This window comes from Andrographis paniculata, unplaced genomic scaffold (assembly GCF_009805555.1).
Source record: "Andrographis paniculata isolate CXL003 unplaced genomic scaffold, ASM980555v1 Contig61END, whole genome shotgun sequence".
NCBI classification, from domain to species: Eukaryota; Viridiplantae; Streptophyta; class Magnoliopsida; order Lamiales; family Acanthaceae; genus Andrographis; species Andrographis paniculata.
In genome coordinates, this window is record NW_026137597.1 from 724,723 (window position 1) to 749,800 (window position 25,078).

Sequence of the window (25,078 nt, forward strand, 5' to 3'; positions counted from 1 at the left end):
CACCTATTTATATCACATCATACAACTATTTAAATTCAAAAGTTTGACTATTCAAATCCCAACTCAAAATCCAAACCCCCAAACAAACACACCCGAGTTAATCTAAATTGTACAAGAGGCATACTCATTGGATTGCATTTATTAGAACATTTCCATATATCATTAAGTTCAAGAAATTGATGGAGAATGTAATTGTCAATGTTTTATCTATGCCTACGTACCTACTTACTCTCTTGATATCATGATTAATAGGATCTATATTTATTAATCACTTACACATAAGCATGATTTAAACTTTGTTGAATCTTTTTTATGTTCTAAAAAATCTAGGTCTATGGAGAACCTTTGAGTCTTACACAATATGAATCATTTTTAGAGGATTGTTTAGAGTTGTAGTTTCAAGCCTATGAAGGTCGACTTACGGGACATTTCGGTGTCATCAAAACTCAATATTTTTGTAGAAAATCTCTATTGGCCCACAATATGCGTTGATATTGAGAAGCACATTATTTGATGTATGGTGTTTAGGGGCGGAGCCACCTTAGGACCCGGAGGGTCCGTCGCCCCCTCTCCCCTCCCCCCTGAACCACAAATTTAGAATATTTTACTACCTTATATTACATCTTTAAACTTTTGTTGGCCTACCTTCGAATTCCGACAGTAACAACACCAATGTTGTACCGATGAAATGAAATAGTGAAAGAACCGAGAAGAAATATTGAAATTTAGAAGAAGGAAAAAAAGTATAAAAAGAAAAATGAATGATCAAGAAGATGACAATGGAGAATAAAGTTGGGAGGAGAAGAAAATTAGGGGAAGAAAAGTAGAAATAAAAAAAAAAAAAACTTGCAGTTGCATAAATTGGAGCAAAATTGGGGGGGGGGGAGGAGAAAGTGTAGCGTGTGTGGTTCAATATTACTTTTTTATTAAATAAAATTATTATTTTTTAAAATTATTTTAATTTTTGACTTAAAACTCAAATATTAATATGTAGTCCAACCACCAACTATAGAGTACGGTTTAAATCTTTTTATTTTTTTTTTTCTTTCATTCTATTTTCTTCATTTAAGTGAAAGTCTGAGAGGCTCTGATTCATTCATTCTTTTGCAATTTTTTTTTTTTACTATTTCTGGTCAATTTTTCACAATTTTCATGCAGTTAAGGAAAACGTCATGCCACCACCAACCAACTTGGTCGTTCATCTATGAAATATTTTTAATTTAACCAAAATGCACTATATTTGCTAATTTCTAACTATATTGTGCTTCTTGTTACTGCAGGAACTTTGGTGATAAGTATAATTTTAAAGTTTATTTATTTACATATTTACTTTGCATAAGATTATTTTTTTTTCTAAAATTGAAATTGTAATTTGTTTTAGTCTTGTATTGTTTATGGCAAAATGAAAAAAAATAAAATATTTTCTTTCTAAAGATGCTATTTCAAGTTCTATTGGATTTAATTTTAATAGTAATGTTAATGAAGTTACAAAAAGACATTGGACATAATTGGATGTAGACAATGATGTTATTGGTGATCCTGGTTTTCGAAAATCAATTGAGAGTTATCCCGTAGAAATTAATGATGCATTAAGGCGAAAATACTTGCCAATGGACCTTGTCAACAATTAGGTCATAATTTTTCACTAAGTGAATATGACGAGGGTAAAAAAAATTTAAAGAAGTATGGTTCAAGAATTTTATCTGGTTAGAATATAGTGTGTCTATTTTTCCCTTTAGTGCTATTTGTTTGATGAAGGTCATAAACACGGAGATGATGCATTCACCAAAGTTGAATTTAGAAATTGGAAAAAAAAAACTATTAAAAATTTCAATGAGCACGAAGGTGGTGGAAATAGTTCACATAATTATGCTAAAACTAAATATTTTGGATACAAATATCAAAAGCATAATGCGAATTATGTGTTTGCGCAAAAAAATAGTGAAATAGAGATTGCTTATCGCACTCGGTTGACTTTTGTTGTTGATATAATTAGGTATCTTTTCGAAAAAACTTAGCTTTTTGGAACATGATGAGTCATCATAATCCGTACATCGAGGTAATTTTCTTGAACTCATTACTTGGTATTGTGAAAGAAGCAAATAAGTAAACAAAGTAATGAATTCAAATGCTCATGTTAATAATCAATTGACTTCTCTGGACATTCAAAAAATAAATTGTCAATGCATGTGCTAGAGAAGTACAAAATGTGATTTTGACTACAATTGAAGATAAATTTTTCTCTTTTAATTGATGAGGCACAAGATAGTTAGTAAAAGAGAAAATGTCAATCATTTTTAGATTTGTTAATGGTGATGGAGAAATGGTTGAACGGTTTCTTGGTTTGGTACGTCTTAGTTATACTTATTCACAATCTTTGAAAAATACCATTTATGAGCTTTTTATTTTTTATTTTGTAAAGAATTGATTGTTTTTTTTTTCAAGATTAAGAGATCAAGGCTATGATAGAGCGTCTAATATGTGAGGCGAGTTCAATGGAATCAAAGCACTTACTTTAAAGGAAAATAGACACGCAAACTATATTCATTGTTTTTTTCACCAACTTTAGTTAATTGTTGTTTCTAGCATGAGCAAGAATGAGTATGTGTTAAATTTAGTACCTTTATGATTGTAAGTATTGTTGGAGCTTCATGTAAGAAAATAGATAAATTAAGACAACAACAACATGACACTCGTGTCAAACATATAGAGGAAGGTGGTGTTTTGATAAAAAAAAAAAAAAAAGAAGATAGAATCAAGAAATTGCCTTAGCTCGAGCTGGTGATACTCATTGGGGCTCCCACTTCAAGACAATTCTTTGACTTTTTCAGTTGTGGACTGTGGTGAAATAAATGATTTAAGCATTATTTGAAGATGGTGATGATCCGAAGAGTCGATCCATTGCTGTTAGTTTGCTTGATAAGATGGAGAGTTTTGAATTTATCTTTATTGGTCATTTGATGATGCATTTATTAAGAAAGAAAAATGTATTATTATAAAATTTACAGCAAAAAAATCAAAATATATCCCTTATTGTGCGATTGATACAATCATTAAAAGATGAATTGAAGGAATTTAGGGATAATGGCACTATAAAAAAAGTTGAAATTTAGCTACAAAAATTAATGAATTCATAGAAAAAAGGTTTTCGCCTATACCATGTTGATAAAGGTCTTTGGCGACAAATTTAACTATATAACAAAAGATAATTTTTTTTAGACAAAAGTTAAAAAAGAGATCGCTACGAAATTTTATTTAGTAACTAAAGCTATTTGCTATAAACATAATATTCATAACAAAAAAATTTTAGAAACAAAATATGCATAATTTTTTTAACCAAATAGTTTAGCTATGAAAAATAAATTTGAAGCTAAAACCCTTTTTCTATGAAAATAAGATTTTCTAGTAAAAAAATTTTAGCGAAAAAATTAATTTTGTAGTACATAATTTATTTTTTGCGACAAAATTAATTTTTGTTGCTGAATGACATATTTTAACTATAAAAATCTTTTGTAGTTAAAAATATTCTAGCTAATTATGTATATATATCTATATATTTTTGTAGTGTGGTTGGGATAAGTTGTTGAAAGAAGTTACCGAGATTTGTTTTAGAAATGAGAATTTTGTTCACAATATGGAAGATGCTACTCCGGGCCGAGCAAAGAAGAATTATTGATGGAAATAAAATACTTATATCCATCATTTTCGTATAGACATATTTTTACAAGTAAATAACTTTTGTTCCCTGTATAAGAAAATATTCAATCATTATTTCTTATAATTAATGTTTTTATTTTTTATTTTTTATTATAGGTTGTTGATATTATTTCTCAAGAAATGAATGACCAATTTTTTAGTTAAATTGTGATCTTTATGTGCATATCATGTATTGATCTAGGAATTCATTTGCTAGCTTTGATCTCGAACATATATTACATATGACTAAATTAAATTCATAATTTTTACTGAGGAGAATCTAATAGAATTGAGATTACAACTTCGATCTTACATTCATTATATGTGACGAGAACCAGATTTATGTAATATTTTTTATATTGAAGATCTTGCAAAGAAGATGGTTGAACTCAAAGAAAATACTTCTTTTCATTTGATATATCGTCTTATAGTATTAGCATTGGTTTTGCCCGTCACAATTGCAACGGTCGGAAAATCTTTTTCAACTATGAAGATTATAAAGACTGATTTGCATAACACAATGGGAGAAAGAAGATATAAATTCAGAAGATTTTTGTAAAATGTAAAATCGAGAAGATTTTATAGAGATTTCAAAATATAGTAACTCGTAACATCTTAGGTTGATATTATTATGATTTTTGTCTTACGATTATCTAGGACGAAAGAAGATAAAAATTCTATGATTGTGGTACCATATCAGTTTTCAAAGATGACCCACTTTGTTACTTGTACTAAAATTAATGATGACATACATATTGCTAACTTATTTTACAATAAATTGTAAGTTTGCATGGAGTGTCTGTCTCCATAGTTTCTAATAGGGTCACAACGTTTTTGAATTTCTTTTAAATTTTATTTGGAGAGTTGGATATATTTCTTTTGATGTCGTTTGAAAATTTTTTGTTTAGGTTTGGTATTAAAATAATGTATAATGACATCTTTTGTGAGAGAAAAAAAAATATTTTTTTCAAGAAACGAAAAATCCAAATCGTAAAAACTTAGGGTTTAGGGTTAAAGAAATAAACCCTAAGTTAATATTTTCAACATCATACCTCCCATAAAATTGATGGAAAAATTGAAGTGATTCTTGGCATTTTATTTAGATGTAGTATAAAAAAGAATTTATCTTCATGAGAAATTTTTTTTCCACATGTGAAATTTTCTTATAATAGAACGATACATTCTACTTCTAATATGTTTCATTTTGAAATTGTTTATGATTTTAATTCATATACCCCATTTGACTTAGTGTCATTGCCTAACAATGAGCCATCTAATATGGATTTTAAGAAATGAGCACATAAGATTATACAACTCTACAAAGATGTGTAAAAGGAACTAAAGCAACACAACTCATATACTGCAAATCAAGCCAACTGCTATCACAAGAGAGTGATTTTTCAATCTAGAGATTGGGTATGTTTGCACCTTCACATGGAGAGATTTCCGATCAAAAGAAAGTCCAAAATGTCCCCATAAGGAAATGGTCTCTTTCAAGTCATTGCAGACCTCTTCCAGTAGAACGAATTACGACTAATAGTACTCTAGTATGCCCATTTTGTTCCTAAAGGTAAAGTATCTTGAACGCCGATCGAAATAGCATTGCTATAAAAAGCAACGAAGAATAGAATGAGAGTAAGATTGTCAATTGAGAGAAAAAGTAAGGAGAGAGTACTTCAATTAAAAGAGAAACTTACATCAAAGGTCTAAGGGATTAGACCTATTTATAAACTTTTCCACTCAAAAGAAAGGGAAAACATCCTTAGAAAAGAAATAATCGTAAATAAGAAAACAACCATAATAAGAATCCAAAATAAGAAAACGATTGTAATTATGATAACGACCATAACTAAAATTATAAAAGAAGGAAATTTTTAATCATAGTAACAACAATTTTAGGATATTATAAATATGATAAAGCTCATCAATTTAATATGAATATAGTTTTTTTGGATATCTCTATCCGATTTGTGAACCTATAAAAGTCCAATTAATAGATTTCATATTCAAGTCCTAATTTCAATTCAATCCAATTCAATTTAATAAAACTCAAGATAAAATAGGATTCAGTTTGGCACATTGCAACAAAGCGTGACTCAAGTAATCATAATTTACCACTCAATTTATATATTTCCCACCCATATGAAATTCAATTTTTTCAAAATAAAAATGTCAAAAATTGAATTAAATATTTGGTTTTTGAATTCTTTTAAAATAAAATTTTAAAAACAAAATGAAAATAAAAACACAAAATGACAACTTTATAGAGAAAAAAATGAGTAATTTCAAAAAAACATGAATTAAATGAAGTTTGAGATGTATTTAGGAATTTGTTAACAATACCATTATTTTAAAACTAATCTAATTTAATTAAAAAATAAGTATAAAATTCTTTTATTAAATAGAAAATATTAGAACATATAAATCATTTTTAAGAAATATCTTACTTTGTTTATGCTTTGCAATTTTTGTTTACTGAATGTGTTCATTTGACAAAAAAATACAAAAAAAATACTCATTTCGTCTATTTCGTAAGCATAAATTTTATCATTTTTGTTGTTCAAACACAAAGTATCAATTTCTTTTTTAATATGAATGATATCATTACACATTACCGTTATCTTCATATTTATATTTATTTGTATCAATAGTCTTACATTAACTCTATATATTATTCCCTCCGTCCGGCTGTAAGGGTCTCATTTACCTTTTGCGTCATTGTACTTAATATTAAAAATATTCTTATATTTGTATAATTTTTTGCACAAATATCATTATAATAGTATTATAAGACACTAATAAAAATATTTTTGTCATTTTCCTTAAATTTGTACTATGTTTTCATTTAATAATTAATATTCAAAGATCAATACGCAAAAAATAAATGAGATCCTTTGAGCCAAACAAAGGTAGTATAAGGGTAAAATCGTATTTACATATTAAAAAACTATCACAAACTATCATTATTATATAATACTCCCTCCGTCCACACACAAAGTAAACATTCACTTTTGGCACGGTGTTTAAGAAATAAAAGTATTTTAATTATAATGGGTAGTTAAAAGTAGTAAAATGACATTTTTGCTCTTGCTTTTTGGTGCAAAAGTAATGATGTGATGTAAAGTAAGAGTATTTGTGAAAAAAAGTGAGGTATTTAATGAAATATTTACTTTGTAATTGGACGTCCCAAATAGACATGTGTATACTTTCGAACTGGACGGATGAAATATTAATTAAACTCCGTGCAAAATGAAAATATTTACTTTTTAAATTGAGAGAATAAGTATAACACTTGATAGTTATTTTCATTATTGTTACCACCTAAATTAATCATCTGGATGCATCAAATAATTTAGGTGCCTAGGCATTTTAATAGTGACCAATTCTCTAAAGCCTACCCAGGCATACAAATTAATAAAAAATAATAGTATTGGAAAAAAAGTCAAAATAAATATTGCCGCTATTCGCATATATATTTAGACTGACACGTGCATGTCAAATGTCCGACTTTTAAAGTTTGATGGGTATAAGGTACGCACATGTTTAAAAGTGGGACAAACATAGTAGTACATACATGGATAGACAAAGTAGTACATACGTGGAAAGACAAAGTAGTGCGTATGTGGACAAACTAAATGGTGCGTACACGCATAGACTGAATGGCGCGTACGTGGACTAACAAAATGATGCGTGTCGGATGCACAAAATGATCGTCTCACCTAAAAGCTCAAGCTATTAGGAAAATATATCATTAATTTATTTATCCGCGAACAGGAGTCCCTAATACGCCTCCTCAGGTGCAAGTGGGGATATGCGAAACTTGCACATGCATATGCAAAATGTGGACGGTGGAACTCGAACTCGCGACCTAGGCTCTGATATCATGTCAAATACGATTGGAGTACCAACCCAAGAAACAATCCTACTTAGCCCTCTAGCAGTTCAGCATTCCAGAGGGATTCCTCTAACTCGGGCCCAAATAGGGGCCGATTTAAAATTTTCATCATCCGCCAATGAAAACCAATGTGGCATAGTCTTTAACATTAGAGAGCATCCATATTTCTGATATGGACAACCCTGAAGGACTGATAAACGATCTTCATTAGTGGCGAAATTAAAAAAAATCCATCCTTTGGATCCTAGGAGTATTTCAGCATGAGCAGGCCACTGTTTGACTATTTCTTCGATGGCCTTAAATCACGGGTCACGTGGATAAAAGTATCCAAGGAGGTCATACCCCCAATCTGTTTCAACTTCGATTGCATCATTATTAGGGATGAGACATTTGTCATCTTTTGAAAAAAGAGAATGCTCAAATCCAGTATCCGAGAATTTTTTATTCTCTGCAACCTTATCGGCCCATGTCAATTTCGAAAGAAGGGGAACAGTTGCTACGATATCTCTCTGAACATCATTAACTGGAAGACGTTTAAAGACCACAAAACCTCCATCCGAGTGGTTATCAGTTCTCATTGTTACCATCTCTGTAAGCTCATCTGAGGAGAGTAAACCTCATTTTTAATATGAAGATCCAACATATGATATTATTTAGAACCTTTTTTCTTGCCCATAAGGGAGAAGAGACGTGCCACGAGAAATAAAACAGTGAGCTAAGAAGCCCCACACAACATATATTAACAATAACGAAGAACAAAGAACCTGCAAGTTCAAAACAGATACTGACAGTCCAACTGGATGTATTTCTATACCTTAAACTCCAATCATGATCACTCTTGAATGATGCAGCAGATGGAATGCAAGCTCAAAAGATTTGTTGTGTTCAGATATTGTCTGCTTGAGATTCGAAATAATAAAATAAATAAATAATAAATATTCCAACAAAAATGATTTGTTTGAACTAAATTTGAACTCATGACCATTCAATCTACACAACTTGGGTCATCCCTTATAGATGATATTACTTTATTTTGTTTTGATTTGAATTTGAGTTTGAGTTATTTTTTTATTATTTAAATATTATTTTAATAATGTCTTGTTAAAAAAAATGTTGTAAAAAATTAAATAATATTGATTTGAATTTGAAATTTAAAAAGGAAATTTTCATTTTTGAGATTTTATTAGTGTATGAATTGTTAATTAACATAGAATTTTAAAATATTGAATTCAATATCTTTAAATTTTAAAAATTTAAATTTAATATGTACAGATTTTAAAAATCCAACAAAATTTACAAAGTCTTCGTGGAATACATTACACATTAAAATTTTAATTTATGAAAAATCCGTGTAGATTTTTAAAATATACGATCAGATTTCATATAATTTTAAAACAACATTGCTAATTTAATATAATAAAAACAAGTTGGTTTCATTTTTAGGAAAAACACATATTATGTTATTTATTTATTTATTTTTATAAAAAATAACTATTTTTCTACTATAAAAATTAAAAAAAATACATATCATATTAAAACTGTCAAAAACAAATTTTTTCTTTTTCTATTTTTTTGGGGAAAGATTATTACACTAGCCTAATAATAGCAACTATAATCAGCGGTTATAAAATACTAGTTGTGGAGTAGTTGGGTTAGTTACAGCGTTTCACCACAAGTAATAACATTTACATTTACCTTTACCGTGGGTTAATTGAATGAAGATCCATAAAGTAACATTTGCAGCGGAATCCTGTCCACGCTTTGTCCGCCATCTCCGCCGCGCCCCGCCATATGGATCCCCACCGGGATTCCCACTCTCATTATATATATATACAATACTCACCCGCCTCTTTCTGCAGCATTTCTCCAAAAAAACCAATTCATTACCATCTCATCGGAGTGCTGCATTTCAAATAATTAATTACCAATCAATCAATCAATCATTCCCTCCCTCTCCTTTTCAAATGGCTCGCAACGTCGCTGCTCTTTCCCTACTTGTCTTCGCCGTCGTGGCCGCCCTCGCGTCTGCCCAGTCAGCTCCGACTGCCTCCCCGGCTAGTGCTCCATCCTCCTCCGAGTCCGATTCCGACACCGCCGCAGCTCCGGCGCCGGCCACTGCTGCTCATTCGCCGGCGACTTCAGCTCAAGTGCCGGCCGCTTCCGCTCAGTCGCCTACCGCTGACGCTCAGTCGCCAGCCACCAGTGCTCCGGAGGCTTCTGCAGCGGCCCCGGCCACCACCGTGGACGGGACGGCGGCAGCCCCCGCTGATGCTCCGGTCAGCGACTCTCCTGCCGACTCTCCCGGCTCAGCTGAACACGATCATGCAGCTGCCGACAGCGGCGCCGTGTCTTTGAAGGTGTCGGCTGCTGTCGGTGCCGCGGCTGCTGTCGGAGCCTTCTTTGTCTGAATGATCACTTGTGATAATTGATATATATATATACACTAGTGCTCGTAGACGCGCTACGCTGCACGAGCAAGACGTGGTTTTTAGTAATTTATATGTTAGTTTTATTTATATTTATAATATTTTATATTTTATTGTTTAATATAAAAATAATAATTATCCATGTATCGGTCATGTGGCGCTGACCTGACGGAAACGTGGTGCAATAAAAAGCAGAGGGTAGGTGGTAACGAGCACATGTAATTTGTACAGAGGCATGTATTGCAAGCAGATGCGTAACCAACAATTACCGAAGAAATTATGTTCAAGATTGAAAGGTGCGTTTAAACGACGCCGGATAACCGACGTTGTCGCAGAAATCCCAAGAAAGTAATGGCGAGGTCAACCGACTGCGGTTCACCGATTTGTCGATTTATATGTGTGACCAGTTGTTTTTCGTAAAGAAAGAGGCTCTAGTAGGGATGTGTAATCGTGGATAATATAGTAGGCATATGGCATGGTTGTACGTAATCGGTGAACCGCATGTTAATCACGTTTAAATAGGAGGCCTTGGGTGAGAAAATGCGCAAGGTTGCCACTGTTTAAACGCTCTTTAATCTTATAAAGAGATCCATTTATTGGAGTGGTACACACATCTATTATTTTTCTAATCTTGCAGTCACAGTATATTTGATATAGACAAAAAACAAAAAAAAAATATATATATATATAGATTTTCATTATTTATGGGTAAAAGGAAAACATAGTTATATATATATATATATATATGTAAAGGCAATCATGTCTGCAGGAACTTTTTGTATCATGTCTGATTTAGATTCTTTAGGTTCGACTCTGTCGTTAGGATGATTGGAATGTTTTCTTCGTTGTATATGTCTTGATAAGGAGCCGAAAATGTCGAAGGATTTCGTTGGAAAATCCAGGAGGTAGTTGTAGGCAATGAACAAGCTTTCATCTTTGATCTATTGTATCTTTGAACGTGCATTATTCTTTTGTGCTATTTGTAATCAATATTGATTTGGAAGCTAATGCTTCTGAATCAGTTAATTAGGATGCGCTTCTTGAGCTAAAGAGTAATTGTAGTTGTTTATTGGAAGGTTCGTTCGCCTCAGTAACGAGGCCAAAGAATAGTTGAATTTCTAGCGAGATTGGTAGCAAACATTGTTTAAGAACTTGTATTGCAGTGGGTCATTTTCTGAAAATTTCAGTAAGGCTGTAGTCACTTTTAAGTAGTCAATTTCCAAATGCTTCTTGTTGACCAATTTAAATTAGATGTTTCAGAATTTATATTAGAGGATTGTTACTTTAGTATGCTTAATTTTATAGTATCTTTAACTGTTGTGTATGTACTTATTTGCTTCATCTTAGCCCCATTAGAAAAAATGATAGACCGTTTCATGTTTCTTTTGCAGCTCGCCGAGACGTCAAAGCTGACTTGTGGGTGTTCAGAATTTGTTGATTCAAGAAAACATATACCGGAGAAAAGGAATATGAATGAAAAATTGGCTTATGCTTGTCTGTTTTGGGTTGTTTTTTTAATTTGCAAGTCAGGCATTGGAGGCAGTTGGATGAATTTGAAATGGTGTTTTTCAGTGTTTGTCGACGGTGTTGGGCGGATTACAATACATATTTTATTTTCATTTGCAGCTATTGTGTGACTGTAAATGGAGACGTGTAATAACTTTGGGCATATTATTCGTAAACATAGTAACAACTAGTCCATTGTATAGAATGGAAGATCATACATTTGTTTCATTTGGTAGCATATCCCTACTACCAAGTCCAACAGCTGATTTAGCCCTACACACTAACAACTATTTGTACGCATGATATGACAAAAGGGGCTGTTCAAGAGCAATTACAAAATGAAACCACTTGGCAGATGCATGGCCTGTATCCCTATTTACATTAGCAAGATACTGCCTGTGTGAGGATTACTTTCTTCCCTTACTTGCAGCCGTGCGACTTTCTTTGCCGGGGTTGTGTTGCTATTGTCAGTGGGAGTTGGCTACTTCAAAGTGTTGTTGTCAGTAGCATCAATTTCGGGCAACAGTTCTCTCCGTTCACCTGAAAGACAAAATAAGGAATTTTGGGTCGAGAACTGCGCTTCTCATGTGCTACATAGGGAATTTTGAAGGTAGAGCGATTATTGGAATACAAACATATCACAACCAAAGTTGTAATTAACAAGTAAACTTTAAGAAATGTTATTGTGCAATGCTCTTTCCATTACTATTTATACCTAGAAATAGAAAAAACAGGCAAAATACACCCAAGGTTGCAGTCCTAAGTGCAGTAACTTACAGATGAAGCATGTTTACTTTATTGTCATTGAAATTGCGAATGTATAACAACGGGAATGCAGACTGCACATATAAGGTGATAATTGTAGTCATGTATTCGCACTTTCCTAAATAGTAGAAAGATGTAACTTTTTTATAAAGGTTGGTAGGTAAGTCTCTACATTTTATAAGAGAAAATGTAGGTGTAATGAATGAGTCACAGAAAAGTCTTCTTCATAACCACGAAGGTGGAAAGCCATAAAGGATCGGAAAATAGCCACATACATCCTATCTTAAAAAATAAGAAACCACCTACACTGTGAATGCAAATATTGCATTGTGACAGCAGAGACACCGCTTGCAATTCCATGTTTCCCCCCCAAGTTCCCTACTTACCCATAGAGTCGCAATATTTGGAATATGATACTTGACCTTCAAGGAATGGCTTAAAAGCTTATTGTTTTTCCTGGAAAATGAATGGTGTCAGGATTATTTGAAAAAAACCCTTGAAGATAAACTCATTTAACCATTCTCAAGAACCCATTTTCTATTGAAGCTCAACAAATATTAAAGTGCTAAAGTTCTTTGATTCTCTTGGAAAACAAATTACGACTGTGAGTTTATGAAGATGCATTAAATATATTTTCTGGTAAACATTTCCATGAATCAATCTCCCTGAACAAACTCACATATATATGTCTAATTTGCAAAGCTTTATAGGGCAAAACAATTGTATAAATGTGAGACTTTAAGACAGACAGAATCCGAAACAATCGCAGGCTCTTGGCTATCCTTACACGATAATTTCATATATGAATTCTCAAATATGTATACCTTCAAGCATGCAACAATCATATTCCTATATTTGTTATGTTTGTTTTCGTCTCCCTATAGTTGGTCTGCCAATACCCTGCATTATAATGAATTTTTTCCCTAAAACCGGCCTTCAAATGTCAAAATAATTTCAAGTGTTTAAGAATGCTGCCAAAACACTAACTGGAAAAGGCAATTTCCGTCCCCAACAACACGAACTATTTTCAACCCATTTTTTCCAATCTGTGTTTCCAAGTCAATCGCATCGTTTTTTTTATTGGTTAGAGCTTTCACCTGAGAAGATAAACCCTGGCATTAACCTGCAACACCTTTACGAGACCCCAAATTACAAAGTAAAAACAAACACAAGCATTGAGACTCCACAAAGGCCTTCGCAATCCCAGCAATGTTCTTTCCGAATCCTCACAAGCCACTGCGAGTGGTACAATTTAAACTCTCACCTCCTACAATAAAAAAACCTTTTTACTTGTGCAGTAGCAGTGAAATTCTCACATTCAAAACAACAAAAATCCATGCGGAAATATTTTTTCCAATAGAAAGAACTATCCCTTATAATTTTTTGTCATTCCAATTTGATTATAAATATCAAGCATTGCTCTTATACCTTTGAAGCAAGAGGGGCAGTTTCTAAGACATCCTCTACCACCGAATCTTGATTGGGTTTAGTTACCTGAATATCAAAACAATGATTTATAACAACTTAATAGTGCCATTGACTAAAACTTAGGGTGTCAAACGAACAATCATGCCCAACGTCTGCCTTGTTATACTTTTAGCCCTGCCCAAAACATATAGATGATGTTCCCCACTCTAAAAAATGTTACCTCTGCTGTGGCCTGTCCATCATCCAAACCCAACAATGATTGGTTGATTTGGCTCCTTTCAATGTCTTTTTCTAGTAACCAACAAAACTGTTAAAGAAAATCAGGGCAATGGGGGAGGGGATGCATATGCCACGTATACCTTCTTTTCCTTTTTATTTTTAATTAGAGAAGCTAGAACAACACAATCATCATTGTGGCCACTATCTGCACCTACTTTGGGGTTGCAATGAAGTTACCCAGATATCTAGACGTTTGCAATTAGAATAGTCGAATTGGTTAAAAGAGTACCTTTAGTGTTCCATCCAACATGATCAGAAGTGTTGCTTGTAGAGGTGACCAATTGAGTTTCCTTTCGCCGTTTTGTGGCATCTTGTGCCGTAGAAACCTCTCCCTTTCTCTTTTTTTCTTAGGCCGCTTCTTCCTGTACTGACAAAATCTCTTCCATGTTCATCTGAGTCCCACCAAGTCGCTGCTCAACTTGAGCATTGCTTAGCTGTCCCTCTAAAAAGAGAAAGGTTATACATTCATCCCACTGATTTCCCTCTTTCTTTCCACATCGCCGCCCACTAATCATCGAATGCATTCACAGTTTGATGATGGGCCTTGAAAGGAATATAGGTGTTTTCCAATAGATACACATCTACATTTTCCAAGTAGTATTGAATGGATGATTGTCCTAAACTACCATCCCTTCCCGCTATCATCACATTTGGGGAAATCACCATCCATGGAATGCCCTGGCAACAACCTAACTGACGAGCAACCAATGCGGCTGATATGTGACACATGTAAATATATTCTTTCTGCTCAAAACGTGGTGACTGGGAAAGAGAGTCATTGGCTTCATAGTCGAACCCTATGAAGCTTTGTACGTCGGATGTGGCAACGGGCTTAAAGCATCGTAGGAGAACCTGTGGTTTGGTGGACACCACACTAGTTCAAAAGCGAAATGAGGATAAAAGACATACGGATAATATTAGCACATTGTGTGCCGTTAAACATAGTGTTGCATTTTAAATTCATCTCAATAATTGTCGCCTTTATTTAATTTACAAATTTCTCATTATTTCACCAATTTTCGCATTTATTTGTCAATTTTTCCGTAGCTTTTATATGTTACTCCTTCTGTCCGCCTTTACGGATTACATTTATTTTTTATGTCCTTGTACTTAACATTAAAAGACACTAATGAATACGTTTTTTTTACAAATCGTAAAGTTTTTTTACAATTTTTTCTTAATTTATAATACGTTTTGATATAATAATTAATATTTAAATATCAATATACAAAAAGTAAATGGGATCTTACAGCGGACGGATGTATTATTATTGTCATTCCATTATCATTTTTTTGGTTGCTTATGTTCCATTCTCTTCGCGTACTTCAAAAATATATTCATGAAGTTAAGTTCAATACTTTCTTGAAAAGGATATAGAATTCGTGTCGATGGTCTTCCGGTCAGTCTAAATCTACACATTTAATCCTTTTTTTTTGTCTTTTATTTCTAAAAATGGGACCTACCAAGCTTTTTATATATAAGGAAAAGCACCATGACTGTAAGATAAATGGTGTCGTGTTTCATTCCTTCTTCTCTTTATGACATAAAAATATACTGATTCGTCATCAAGAGGATAAACAGGAAACGCATTACACTGAATATGACACCCATCAGTGCCCTTTTCTCGCGTTATTACACCAATGGAAGGAAAGAATGCACTTGTATAGTATGAACATCAATGGATTTTCACCAAGTGCCTCATATTACATTTACATGGCTGTATGTATTCAAATAAAAACATCTTCTATAATGATTGAGTGCAGGTATTACGATGTTGTTGATTGTGCATGTTATTGTCTCAAAATTTAATATTACTATTTGGTAATTCCTGTCCATAATCTCAATTTCCTAATGAAATAGTGGTCAATGCATCCGATGATTCTCGCTCACGTGGGTTGCACGAGGCCCGAAAAAGAAGTGGGTGCTTAGAACAGTAAAAATAGCAATTAATGATGTACGAAAGAAAGATTATAGTAATTGTTACATTTTCTTACTGAAAATAGCTGCAAGCTGCGATGTTTAGTGGGTGATTCGGTGTGCCAATCTGTGTGTATGGTCGGTATGGTCTACAAAAAGAGGATATAGCAGAGTGGTCACTGTACTCTCGAGCCTTTTTCGATAGTATTCTTTGCTTGCAAACCACCGGGGGGTGGGGAAACTGCTGCGTCAATCTAAGCGGTTATTCAACTGCCGGTTAGGAAACCCACATTGGATGTGTCTTTCTTTCCCAGCGGTTGCTTCCATTTCGAAATCTAGGACATCAACATCCAACTTTATTCAAGAATTAGGAGGATGAGGAGGAGTAGGAGGCTGTTTGACAGGAAAAGCCCACTGGTTTTTTCGTCGGATTAGGGAGTTGGTGGAATCTCCGTGGATTTGATTGATGGTGGGAAGAATTTCAGTTTGTGGTGATTCTTTTTAATTTGGAGAATCGGAGAGGGAAAGAATGGAACCCCCGAGGGGGGTGTGGGCTTCTCTTTGGAACTTCATCCGTTTCTTGCCTTTCTTCATTGGCCTTCTTCTTCTGGGCTTCATTAAAGGTCACTGTGTTGTTCTTCCATGGTTGAGCCTGTCTCTTTAATTTATGATCGTTTCCTTTCAGGATTTCGTAGGCTTAGACCTTTTTTTCGTTAATTGCATAATTGGTAATGAATTGATGGATCTTGCTTGTCTGTTATGGTAAGATTCAGGCGCGAATTGTAAAATCGGGTTGCTGATGCTCTTACAGTGTGTCCTTTAATGGATGCTGTGTGTATTAGCAAATCTAACTTCAGTTTTCAGTAGAAAGTTAGACCTAATGTTCATAGGTTACATTCGAAGTCAGATATCAGAGACGGTTTACTTATGTTGAATCAGTTTCTTGTTTCGATATAAGTTGTTTGGACAATGGCTGCTCTAAATTCAGCCATCATAAGTCTGCTAATGTATGTGCAATAATTTGTAGTGCTAAGGGACTGTTGCTTCAAAAAATTTTAGATAACAAATGCAGATGGTTTTTGATGATTCTTGGCCATTTATTGTTGCAGGTATAATTATGTTCCCGGTGATATTTCTCATCTTGACAGTGGGGATCTCTGCCGTAATACTTGGCCTTTGGCCAGTTCACTGTTTTTACACATATTATTGCATTTTGAGGTGTGTTCTAAGTTCTAAGTATTCAACTTGTGTGCACTATTGAACATGGTGCAACCACGACTCTACTTGATGCCCTTATCTGTTTCACAATCGCAGCACGAAACAATTTGGTCCTTTCCTGAAGCTCATACTTTGCATTTCTATTCCTGTCATCTTAATATCATGGCCGCCAGTCGGAATTGTCTGTGCTGTAATTGGTGGGGCTGCATATGGCGTGCTTGCACCAATATTCGCCACTTTCCAGGCAGTAGAGGAAGGGAAGACAGACAAATTCTATCATTGTATATGTGTATGCAAATCATGCCAACTCCAAGGATATATTTGTCCCCAACTTTTATTGGGTTCTTCTTACTAGTGTTTGTTTCGCCATGGTTGCAGGATGGAACTTTGAGCTCTGTCAAAGGAAGCTTCACTATCATTAGGGACTTTTTGGATGTTTCTTATCATTCGTATCTTTCAATTATGACTGATCTGCGCCTCCAGGAGGGAAAGTATTATGAGATTAGGTTCGTTTGTCTCTCTGTCACCATAACTTGCTTTTGCAGTTTTCAGGCTCATTGATCGGTATTGTTTACATGATCTTAAGTTATTTGGTTTGTCGATCCTATTTTTATGTGTTCTTATTTTTGTCATCCGTTCATTATTGCTGAAGTGATATGTGTGTGTGCATATATACGTTTTATTGGAAAATTATTTTCTTTTACTGATTTTATTTGGCACTCACCTGTTTTCACTCTGAATTGAATAAGAAATGTTCCTAACTTGCTTGGATATGTCACAATAATTCCGATCACAATTTCTTATGTGTGATCCATTTTTATCGTGCTGGATACTGCAGATTGTTGTATGTTCCCTTAGCTTTGGTAGCCAGCATATTGGGTGCTATGGTTGATTTTCCTGTGATCTCTCTCATTGCCATTTGTAAGGCCCCGTACATGCTTTTTAAGGGTTGGCATCGCTTGTTTCACGACTGCATTGGACGCGAAGGCCCATTCTTGGAGACTATATGTGTCCCATTTGCAGGTCTGGCAATTCTTCTTTGGCCATTGGCCGTTGCAGGGGCAGTATTGGGCTCCATGGTGTCAAGCATCCCTTTAGGCCTTTACGCAGCCGTGATAGTGTACCAGGTTAAATTTCCTTTCCCTTTCCCTAATTAGAAAATCTCAGGTGTCTTAGAGTTAAATTATGTCGTTTGTTCGTTACTGGCGTATTCAATTCGAATAAAGTATCCCCCATTGAACATTGATTGCAGGAAAGCTCCTTCTGGTTTGGACTTTGCTACATTGTTGCTTCACTGTCTATTTATGACGAGTACAGTAATGATATTCTTGACATGCCTGAAGGCTCCTGCATTCCCAGGTTCCGCCTGTTGCATCTCTGCAACCATAATACTTGCGCGCGTATATTACTTTTTTATCTATTAAGAATCTAGTTGACGGTCGACAGCATAGGGATACAATATTGTCTTTCCCATTTGTACAGGCCAATGTATAGAAAGAAAACCATATCTCGAACTTCCTCTGGGACCAATTCTTTCTCGCGGCCCAGCTCATTCAAGAATCAGCTCTTCCATACAAATTCAATGAATTCACCCATGCTCGAGTTGAAGCCCCTGGAGGTATGTTTGCTTTCGGTTCTGCGCCCTGCTTGGACGACCAATATCAGCTTTAGATTTTGATCAAAAACGTCGATTTAATTGTTCTAAATTCTCCGCGATGCAGTTCTGTTAGTGAAATAATTGTGCACTACTGTTTTCTGTGGTCTTCTGCAGTTTGCTGATGCCTTGTTCAAAGAGTGTCAGCGCTATGGGGAGACTATGGCTGCAGAAGGGATAATAACAATAAAAGATATCGAAAATGCTAAGAATGGTAGAGATAGTGGATCAGTAATAGGCATTGGTTTGCCGGCTTACTGCCTTCTTCAGGCGCTTTTACGCTCAGCGAAAGCCAACTCTGCCGGTATATTGCTAGGTAAACAAGACTTGATCTGATTCTTCTCCGTTGGGTTTGTACGTGTATAAAGTAGTTTGATACGATGAATTTTGGTCTTCGCAGGTGAGAATGGTCCCGAAATAACTGCGTCGAATAGGCCAAAAGATAAGTTCTTCGACTGGTTCCTCAATCCACTTTTGGTCATTAAAGAGCAGATCCGAGCCGACAACCTTACTGAGGCAGAGGAGGAATATCTTGGCAAGTTAGTTTTATTGAGCGCCGACCCCGCGAGGTTGAAGGATTCGAATATTGGGCCGGCGCCAGAATCTGAGCTGAAACGAGCTGAGTTTGATGCGTATGCTCGAAGGTAAGTTATGAAAGTCGAGTTGAGTTGCTCTGTTCGGTTGCTTATTATAAGTTGAGTAGTGAGACATCTTTTGACATTTTTTATTGCCTCGGAACATAGGCTTCATGGGATCACCAAATCAATATCGAGATACCCGACATTCAGGCGCCGCTCTGATAGCATCAATAAGAACATTCTAGAAGAGCTTTCCCGGAAGAACGGCGGGTCTTCTGTGATGAGATCAAAAAGTATGCTGGACCGGTTATTCAGCCAGCAATCGTTTAAGGGCAGGCGAGACGATCGAGACAACGTAGAAAGAGACGTTGAAATCAGGTAGATAAGCTTTCATTTGTTGTTGTACCGGAAAGAAACGGTAATCATACTAATAATGGAAAGAAGTTCTAGGTAATCCTTTTCTTTTTTGTTTTTTAAATGCATGTTTTAATTTGTTATTTTCTTGTAAGCTGTAGTAGTTATAGAACAAAAAAATTATCATTTCAGTTTTGAAATGAACATATCTTGTTGGCATCAATCAGTGTTTACAGGAAATTTATTTGATTAATTTAGGACTGTCTTAAAAATTGTACACTTGGTTTTTTTTTCCCCTCCATTCCACACACACCCACGTATATATATGAATTATGCAATGGGTCTTGCTTGGATTGGATTGGATTGGATTGGATTGGATCAGAAGCAGCACAGCCACCTTTTCTGCAAGATTATTACATACAACAATATCATCGATCATAATATATATATATATATATACATTTAATTGCAAGTATAGAAGAAGAGCAAAATGCAACCTTTCGAGCATATTGGGGAGACGACCAGGCATCCATTGCCGGCGGTGGTGGTGGTGGTGGAGGAGGCGGAGGAGCCGCCTTGGCTTTCTGCCTTTCATCTCTGGCCTGCGAGAATATTACGGTAAATCCGGCTGCGCCTCCATCTGATCCATTAACATCCCATTCCCCGAATTTCGGAACTGCCGCTCCTCTCCCCTTGCCTGATTGCTGCTCCTGCCATTTATGTAGTCAAGATGATGATCTGTGTATATGAAATGAATCGAATCGAATCTCAATCCGGTGATACTTACAGGCGACATCAATCTGGATCCAATTCAATCTTGAGGGTGGCTGGATGAACATATATGAGTTCGTGTGAAACTGATCAAATGATCATCTAGTGTAGGTATATATGCTAATGCATTAACATTACAGCTAACGTAAATGGATATATGTGGTTGTCTTTGATTCTGTCTGTTCTTGTATATGTATGTAGATGGATATATGTGGTTAGTGCTAATTTAGAGAAAGACAACTCATCGTGTATTGTTCGTAATCTCTTCTCGTTGGATTGAATATTGGAAAATTTTCAAATTTCCCAAACAAACACACCTGAACGTGGATTGGATGGATCCCCTAAGTCCTAACGTCTTGCACACGGTTACAGGTGTTGGCGTCTCAGAACGACGACGTTTCTGTTTCCTTGGACACACAAACAGTTTCAATCTCCACCTTTCATTGACGTGATTTCCCTAAACTACCCTTCCGTCCTCGGTCCACAGTCCTCGTGTATCACCGCCATATATAGGATTTTTTGACTATTTCTAAGCGAACCCCTTTTCGTCATTTGGCACTCACTCCACGAATCAGTGGGATTGATTAACAACGACACACGCCTCCCTCCATCGTCGTCTTCCTCGATTTCTCGACGTTTTTTGTCTCTCCAAACCTTACCGAATGGCGTCCGGATTGGTACGACGGGCGATATCTAGGGTTCCTTCAATTTCACCGGCCGCTAGAGCGGTTGTTTGCCGGGCGCACGCGTCGGAGGCGGAGGCGCAGAAGGTGCAGAACAAGGCGCAGCCTGTTGCGACTCCCAAGACCTTCCAGATTTACCGATGGAATCCAGACTCATCGGGCAAGCCGAAGCTCCAGGACTACGAGATTAATCTCAAGGAATGCGGGCCGATGATTCTGGACGCCCTAATCAAGATTAAAAATGAGATCGACCCCACTCTGACCTTCCGCCGCTCGTGCCGCGAGGGAATCTGTGGTTCCTGCGCTATGAACATCGACGGCAGGAATGGATTAGCCTGCTTGACGAAAATAAACGCGGAAGGGCCGACGATGATCAACCCTCTGCCGCACATGTTCGTGATTAAGGATTTGGTTGTGGACATGACCAACTTTTACAATCAGTATAAATCGATTGAGCCATGGCTGAAGAGGAAGAGCCCTCCGGAGAACCCGGGGAAGGAGATTCTGCAGAGCAAGGAGGATAGGAAGAAGCTCGATGGGATGTACGAGTGCATCCTGTGTGCCTGCTGCAGCACCTCCTGTCCAAGCTACTGGTGGAACCCTGAGTCCTATTTGGGCCCCGCTGCCCTCTTGCACGCCAATAGGTATTTATCCCATCCTTTATTTCCTGTAGATAATCTGATCTTCTTGTGAAATTGTGTAAATGTGGAACTTTATTGGATCATTTCCTAATGCCATGACTACTGCACTTTGGATGCATAACAATGGAGTTTCATAGCTTAGCTCATTGTTCTTGGACGGACATTTTAAACTCAGTATATGCCTGGGTGTCTAACTGCCTATGTATTCTTGCTATAGTTGGAACTGATCATACAAAAATTCACAGTGAAGGTAGAGTTAGAGGTAGAAACCTTCATAGGTTTTTAAGGTAGATTAATGTTCAAGGAAAGTGAAGGTGGTAAGGGTTATTACCTCATCCTGATCGCCATTGATTTGGAATTGAACTATCATTTGTTTTTGTTGCCTTCTTCCTGATCGCCATTGATTTGGAATTGAACTATCATTTGTTTTTGTTGCCTTCTTAATTTCATAATATTGGCTTAAAATTGTTCTAGACTTATACAGTTCAAATATAGGGAAGGTATCAAGTATTGTCATTTGTTATGGAGTTTAAATATCTGCAAGCCTGCATTATTTTTTGAAGGTCTGTTGTTTTTGTGGAATATTGGGTGTGTCGAGGACTTCGTGTTCCAAAACTGGCTAAGGATATATTTTAATGCATCTTCTTAAATTAGATGTGAAATATGAAAAGAATTCTTATGGAATCCAAGCCAAGAGCTTCCTATAATAACAGACTATACTACACAAGTGTTTGGTGTACTAGAAAGTAGAATGTGAATACATTTCTACTTTGGATTCTCTTACTCTAAAATATGCCTCAATAAAAATCTTCGAATTCCAGTAAGGATTATGGGATTCGAATGCATTTCCATTGTGGAAACTCTTTCTACTAGAGTATTGATGAAACCCTTTCTTTTTTTCGGCCACAGCGAGATGATAACATCATATTTCTTCTTCTTACTCTGAGTATGCTCGACATGTACTGAATGCAGATGGATAATGGATAGCCGTGATGAATTTACAAACGAGCGCCTTGATGCTGTGAATGATGAGTTCAAGCTGTATCGATGCCATACCATTTTGAATTGCGCCAAGGCTTGTCCTAAGGGGCTGAATCCTGGAAAGGAAATATCGAATATCAAGAAGCTGGAGCAACAAGGGGCTTGGACTTCTTAGAGCTCCAAACAAAACTAGTCTTCACCGGCAGTATTTAAGTATTGTTGCAGCAAAATAACAAGAAGGTAGTGACTTTGTAATTCTTTCCCGATATATCAGAATCATTATTATTGTACCTCAGGTAAAAGTTCCCATTCCATAAAAATAAATCGATCATGGAAATTACTCCCTGGTTTCCACTCCATTGTCTTACTGGATTGGATCAACACAAGTAGTTCTTACTTGGTTGACATCTGATGGAATATTATTGTTTTCTTTCATATGTTCGTTGCCGATCCAGGAAATAGGTAAATGTTTATGCCCTAAAAATCCTATTTTTTAATTGTCATTTTCACCCACAATAGGATTTGGTGTGTTTGTTTGAGGATTGAATTTTTGAGTTAGGGATTTGAATAGTAAAAATTTTAAATTTGAATAGTTGTATGATGTGATATAAATAGGTGTTGATGCGATGTTTTGAATGTAAAATTGATTTTTAGTATAATATAAAAAATAAAAAATAGGTGTTTTGTTTGATATTTTTTCGGGAGAAAAATGGGATGTACAATGTATTTAAAATTCAATTCCCGAACAAACACTAGGCTATGTTCTATTTCGAGCTCTATTTTATTCTATATAATGTCATTTTTACTTTGACGACTAAGATTGAATAAAATCAAATAAGATTATTTTTAAAAATTAATTTAATCTACATCATCGAAATTAAATAGGATTTTTTTTTTTTTTTTCAATGCATAAATAATTTCTATTTATATATCAAAATCTTGGTTTTATTTTATTTTATTATTTTTAAGGCAACGTCTGTAACCTAAGGTTTGGGATAAAAAAAATGAATGAATGACGATAGTGGCTGCTGTTGCTTTTTTTTTTTAAATTCTTTTACTTTTTTGTTTTTGTTTTTCCTATAATTTCTTTTTAATGTATATATGTAGGCCTAAGTTAAATTAAATATCATATATTAGAAAAAAAATAAAATTTTGATATAATATATGATATTTAATTATGTATATATATGTTAATCTTTTTATAATAAATATCAACTATTAATATAAAAAATCTGTTTAAAATGAAATATATCATTCAAATATTAAGTGTATAAATAAAGTCATAATAAATTTGGAAGCAAAACAAATTAATCTCGTCAATAAATGAAATATTTAAATTGATATCTTCCGATAAAGAAAATAATATAAAGCGAGAAAAAAAGAAGTACAATCAAATCATTCAAAAATGAAAAACATCAGATTTAAAAGAAAATATTATAGATTTTCATGTTGGTCAATCAGGACGCGCCACGTGGTATTATTAAAAAAGGAAGCCGATGTCATCCGTTCCCTATAAATAGGGGTGTATGACACGACCCTACTTACACTATACTACTAACGCCAATTCAATCTATTTGTAAACGGTAAACATGCTATAATTCCTCTTAATTACTTTCATATATAACAACCTGTTAACCTGCTATATATTTTTGTTTTCGGCAAACATAACATAACTCAACATTTACCTATTAACATTCATCAAAAGGATCTCAAACCATATCAAAAACTACGTAATCGACATACTATTTATAACAACACCATATAACTTCTAAATCTCCGTAGAACAACGGAAGCAAAACAAGCCACGGTTCTGCCCACAGGTCGTCATCTATGTACACGGTAACTCAAAATGCCTGTAAGAGCGCCATGGCTACTCCAGTCTGTCCACCAAGTCATATATCATCAGGATTACCTACAATGCATAAACTGAGTGAGATTTATAAATCTCCGTAAGTAGAAATTATGCATGATGTGAAGTTTATCTCAAAATTCTCACTATGCAGAATGTGCTCTCGTTTGAAATTCACCAATTTATTTATGAAATACTTTCCAGGGCCCCTAGACACACTGTTATACACCGGAAGAGCTTAATATACATATATTCAAATCAAACGGTGGCCTACACCAGGTTTCCTCGTAAGGTTTCCCCGGGTCGCTTCTTCCCAGGTCGCCTCTTTCGAATGTATTGTTTATGCATTGTATGTAAAGTCACAATAGACGGTGGCCTACACCAGGTACCCTACACTAGGTTTCCCCAGGTCGCCTCTCCCGCCCTCGGTGTATAAT

The 25,078-nt window shown here is 35.1% G+C and overlaps 4 protein-coding genes and 1 long non-coding RNA gene across 11 annotated transcripts; 3 read left to right on the forward strand and 2 right to left on the reverse strand.

Moving 5' to 3' along the window:
- Positions 1-9,555: 9,555 nt before the first annotated feature.
- LOC127260263 (classical arabinogalactan protein 4-like) lies at positions 9,556-9,999 on the forward strand. Its single transcript, XM_051287973.1, has one exon. The coding sequence runs from the start codon at positions 9,556-9,558 to the stop codon at positions 9,997-9,999; it is 444 nt and encodes a 147-aa protein (XP_051143930.1).
- A 1,692-nt stretch (positions 10,000-11,691) lies between these two features.
- LOC127260241 (uncharacterized) lies at positions 11,692-14,881 on the reverse strand. Of its 6 annotated transcripts, none has more exons than XR_007840667.1 (5): positions 14,225-14,881; positions 13,717-14,007; positions 13,113-13,555; positions 12,595-12,744; positions 11,692-12,063 (listed from the first exon to the last, which is right to left on the reverse strand). It is a non-coding gene; the product is annotated as an uncharacterized LOC127260241 (long non-coding RNA). The 6 variants fall into 6 exon arrangements; XR_007840668.1 differs by having other exon boundaries at positions 13,717-13,782; positions 13,937-14,881; XR_007840666.1 differs by having other exon boundaries at positions 13,113-13,188; positions 13,276-13,555; positions 13,717-14,881.
- A 1,152-nt stretch (positions 14,882-16,033) lies between these two features.
- Positions 16,034-19,933, forward strand: LOC127260280 (uncharacterized membrane protein At3g27390-like). Its single transcript, XM_051287993.1, has 10 exons — positions 16,034-16,535; positions 17,022-17,130; positions 17,227-17,419; positions 17,509-17,636; positions 17,969-18,257; positions 18,383-18,489; positions 18,613-18,748; positions 18,902-19,100; positions 19,185-19,428; positions 19,528-19,933. Exons 1-10 carry the CDS (start codon positions 16,442-16,444, stop codon positions 19,742-19,744), a joined length of 1,716 nt encoding a protein of 571 aa, XP_051143950.1. The 5' UTR covers positions 16,034-16,441; the 3' UTR covers positions 19,745-19,933.
- Positions 19,934-19,945: 12 nt separating this feature from the next.
- LOC127260283 (protein NOI4-like) lies at positions 19,946-20,961 on the reverse strand. 2 transcript variants are annotated; one of them, XM_051287996.1, is made up of 3 exons: positions 20,504-20,961; positions 20,214-20,420; positions 19,946-20,118 (listed from the first exon to the last, which is right to left on the reverse strand). In XM_051287996.1, exons 1-3 carry the CDS (start codon positions 20,510-20,512, stop codon positions 20,095-20,097), a joined length of 240 nt encoding a protein of 79 aa, XP_051143953.1. In that variant the 5' UTR covers positions 20,513-20,961; the 3' UTR covers positions 19,946-20,094. The 2 variants fall into 2 exon arrangements, with proteins under 2 accessions (XP_051143953.1, XP_051143952.1); XM_051287995.1 differs by having other exon boundaries at positions 20,214-20,426; positions 20,504-20,765.
- Positions 20,962-21,028: 67 nt separating this feature from the next.
- LOC127260282 (succinate dehydrogenase [ubiquinone] iron-sulfur subunit 2, mitochondrial-like) lies at positions 21,029-23,227 on the forward strand. Its single transcript, XM_051287994.1, has 2 exons — positions 21,029-21,814; positions 22,784-23,227. Exons 1-2 carry the CDS (start codon positions 21,150-21,152, stop codon positions 22,965-22,967), a joined length of 849 nt encoding a protein of 282 aa, XP_051143951.1. The 5' UTR covers positions 21,029-21,149; the 3' UTR covers positions 22,968-23,227.
- Positions 23,228-25,078: the final 1,851 nt, after the last annotated feature.